General features: G+C 54.7%; 1 protein-coding gene across 1 annotated transcript in view; it reads left to right on the top strand.

Moving 5' to 3' along the window:
* The window catches only part of LOC133136728 (receptor-type tyrosine-protein phosphatase N2-like), a 124959-nt gene extending 124388 nt beyond the window's left edge, over positions 1-571 (top strand). Inside the window, exon 22 of the mRNA XM_061254395.1 lies at positions 327-571. Coding sequence (XP_061110379.1) covers positions 327-398 — 72 coding nt within the window. The 3' untranslated portion in view covers positions 399-571. The remainder of the gene's footprint in view (positions 1-326) is intronic.
* The last annotated feature ends 160 nt before the right edge of the window (positions 572-731 follow it).

The raw sequence follows: 731 nt of genomic DNA, 5'->3' as shown, positions 1-731 counted from the left end.
TTTCCTGTTCTCTGGACTGCCGCTGTGTTTGGTGTTGGCTGCTGTAGCTGGAGTGATATTATCCAGCTCTGTCAATCGCAGAAACAGCTTATCAGTTAAAGCTCTTAATAATGATTGTTAATGCTTTTCTATGACAGACGTTGACAGACTCCCTCTTCCTCCTCTCCTCCTCCCCCCTCCTTTTCTCTCTCCTTCTCTTTCTCTTCCTCTCCCCCTCTCTCCTCCCCCTACCTCTCTTCTCCCCCTCCTCTCCTCCCCCCCTCCCCCCCCTCTCTCTCCCCCTCCCCCTCCCTCTCTCTCCCTCCCTCCCCCCCTCTCCTCTACAGGAGCAGTTTGAGTTTGCTCTGACGACCGTGGCAGAGGAGGTCAACGCCATTCTGAAGGCCCTCCCCCAATGAGCCCCCCCCCCTAAGTGAGCCCCGCCGATGTTTTAGCAGACCCCCCACCCCCCCACATCCCGCTGTGCCCCCTCTATTCCGCTCCCCCCTACGCAGTCCTGACACCCGAAACCCCCAGAAACGCCCACACTACCATCAGTCTTCTCAGTGTAACCTGGATGAAATGAAGGGCACAGAGCCACCATATTTCTTTTAGGTGTATGTCACATTTTCTGGGTGGGGGTGGGGGTGGGGGTGGGGGTGGGGTTTGGGTGGGTGGGGATGTCAATGTACTATCACGTTCAGACATTCTTTGGAAAAGTTCCACTTACTTGAAAAAAATGTTTTGGATTT

Source organism: Conger conger, chromosome 9 (assembly GCF_963514075.1).
Source record: "Conger conger chromosome 9, fConCon1.1, whole genome shotgun sequence".
In the NCBI taxonomy this organism is placed as follows: domain Eukaryota; kingdom Metazoa; phylum Chordata; class Actinopteri; order Anguilliformes; family Congridae; genus Conger; species Conger conger.
The sequence above is the reverse complement of the archived record's forward strand: the minus strand, read 5'-3'. Positions and strand labels throughout refer to the sequence as shown.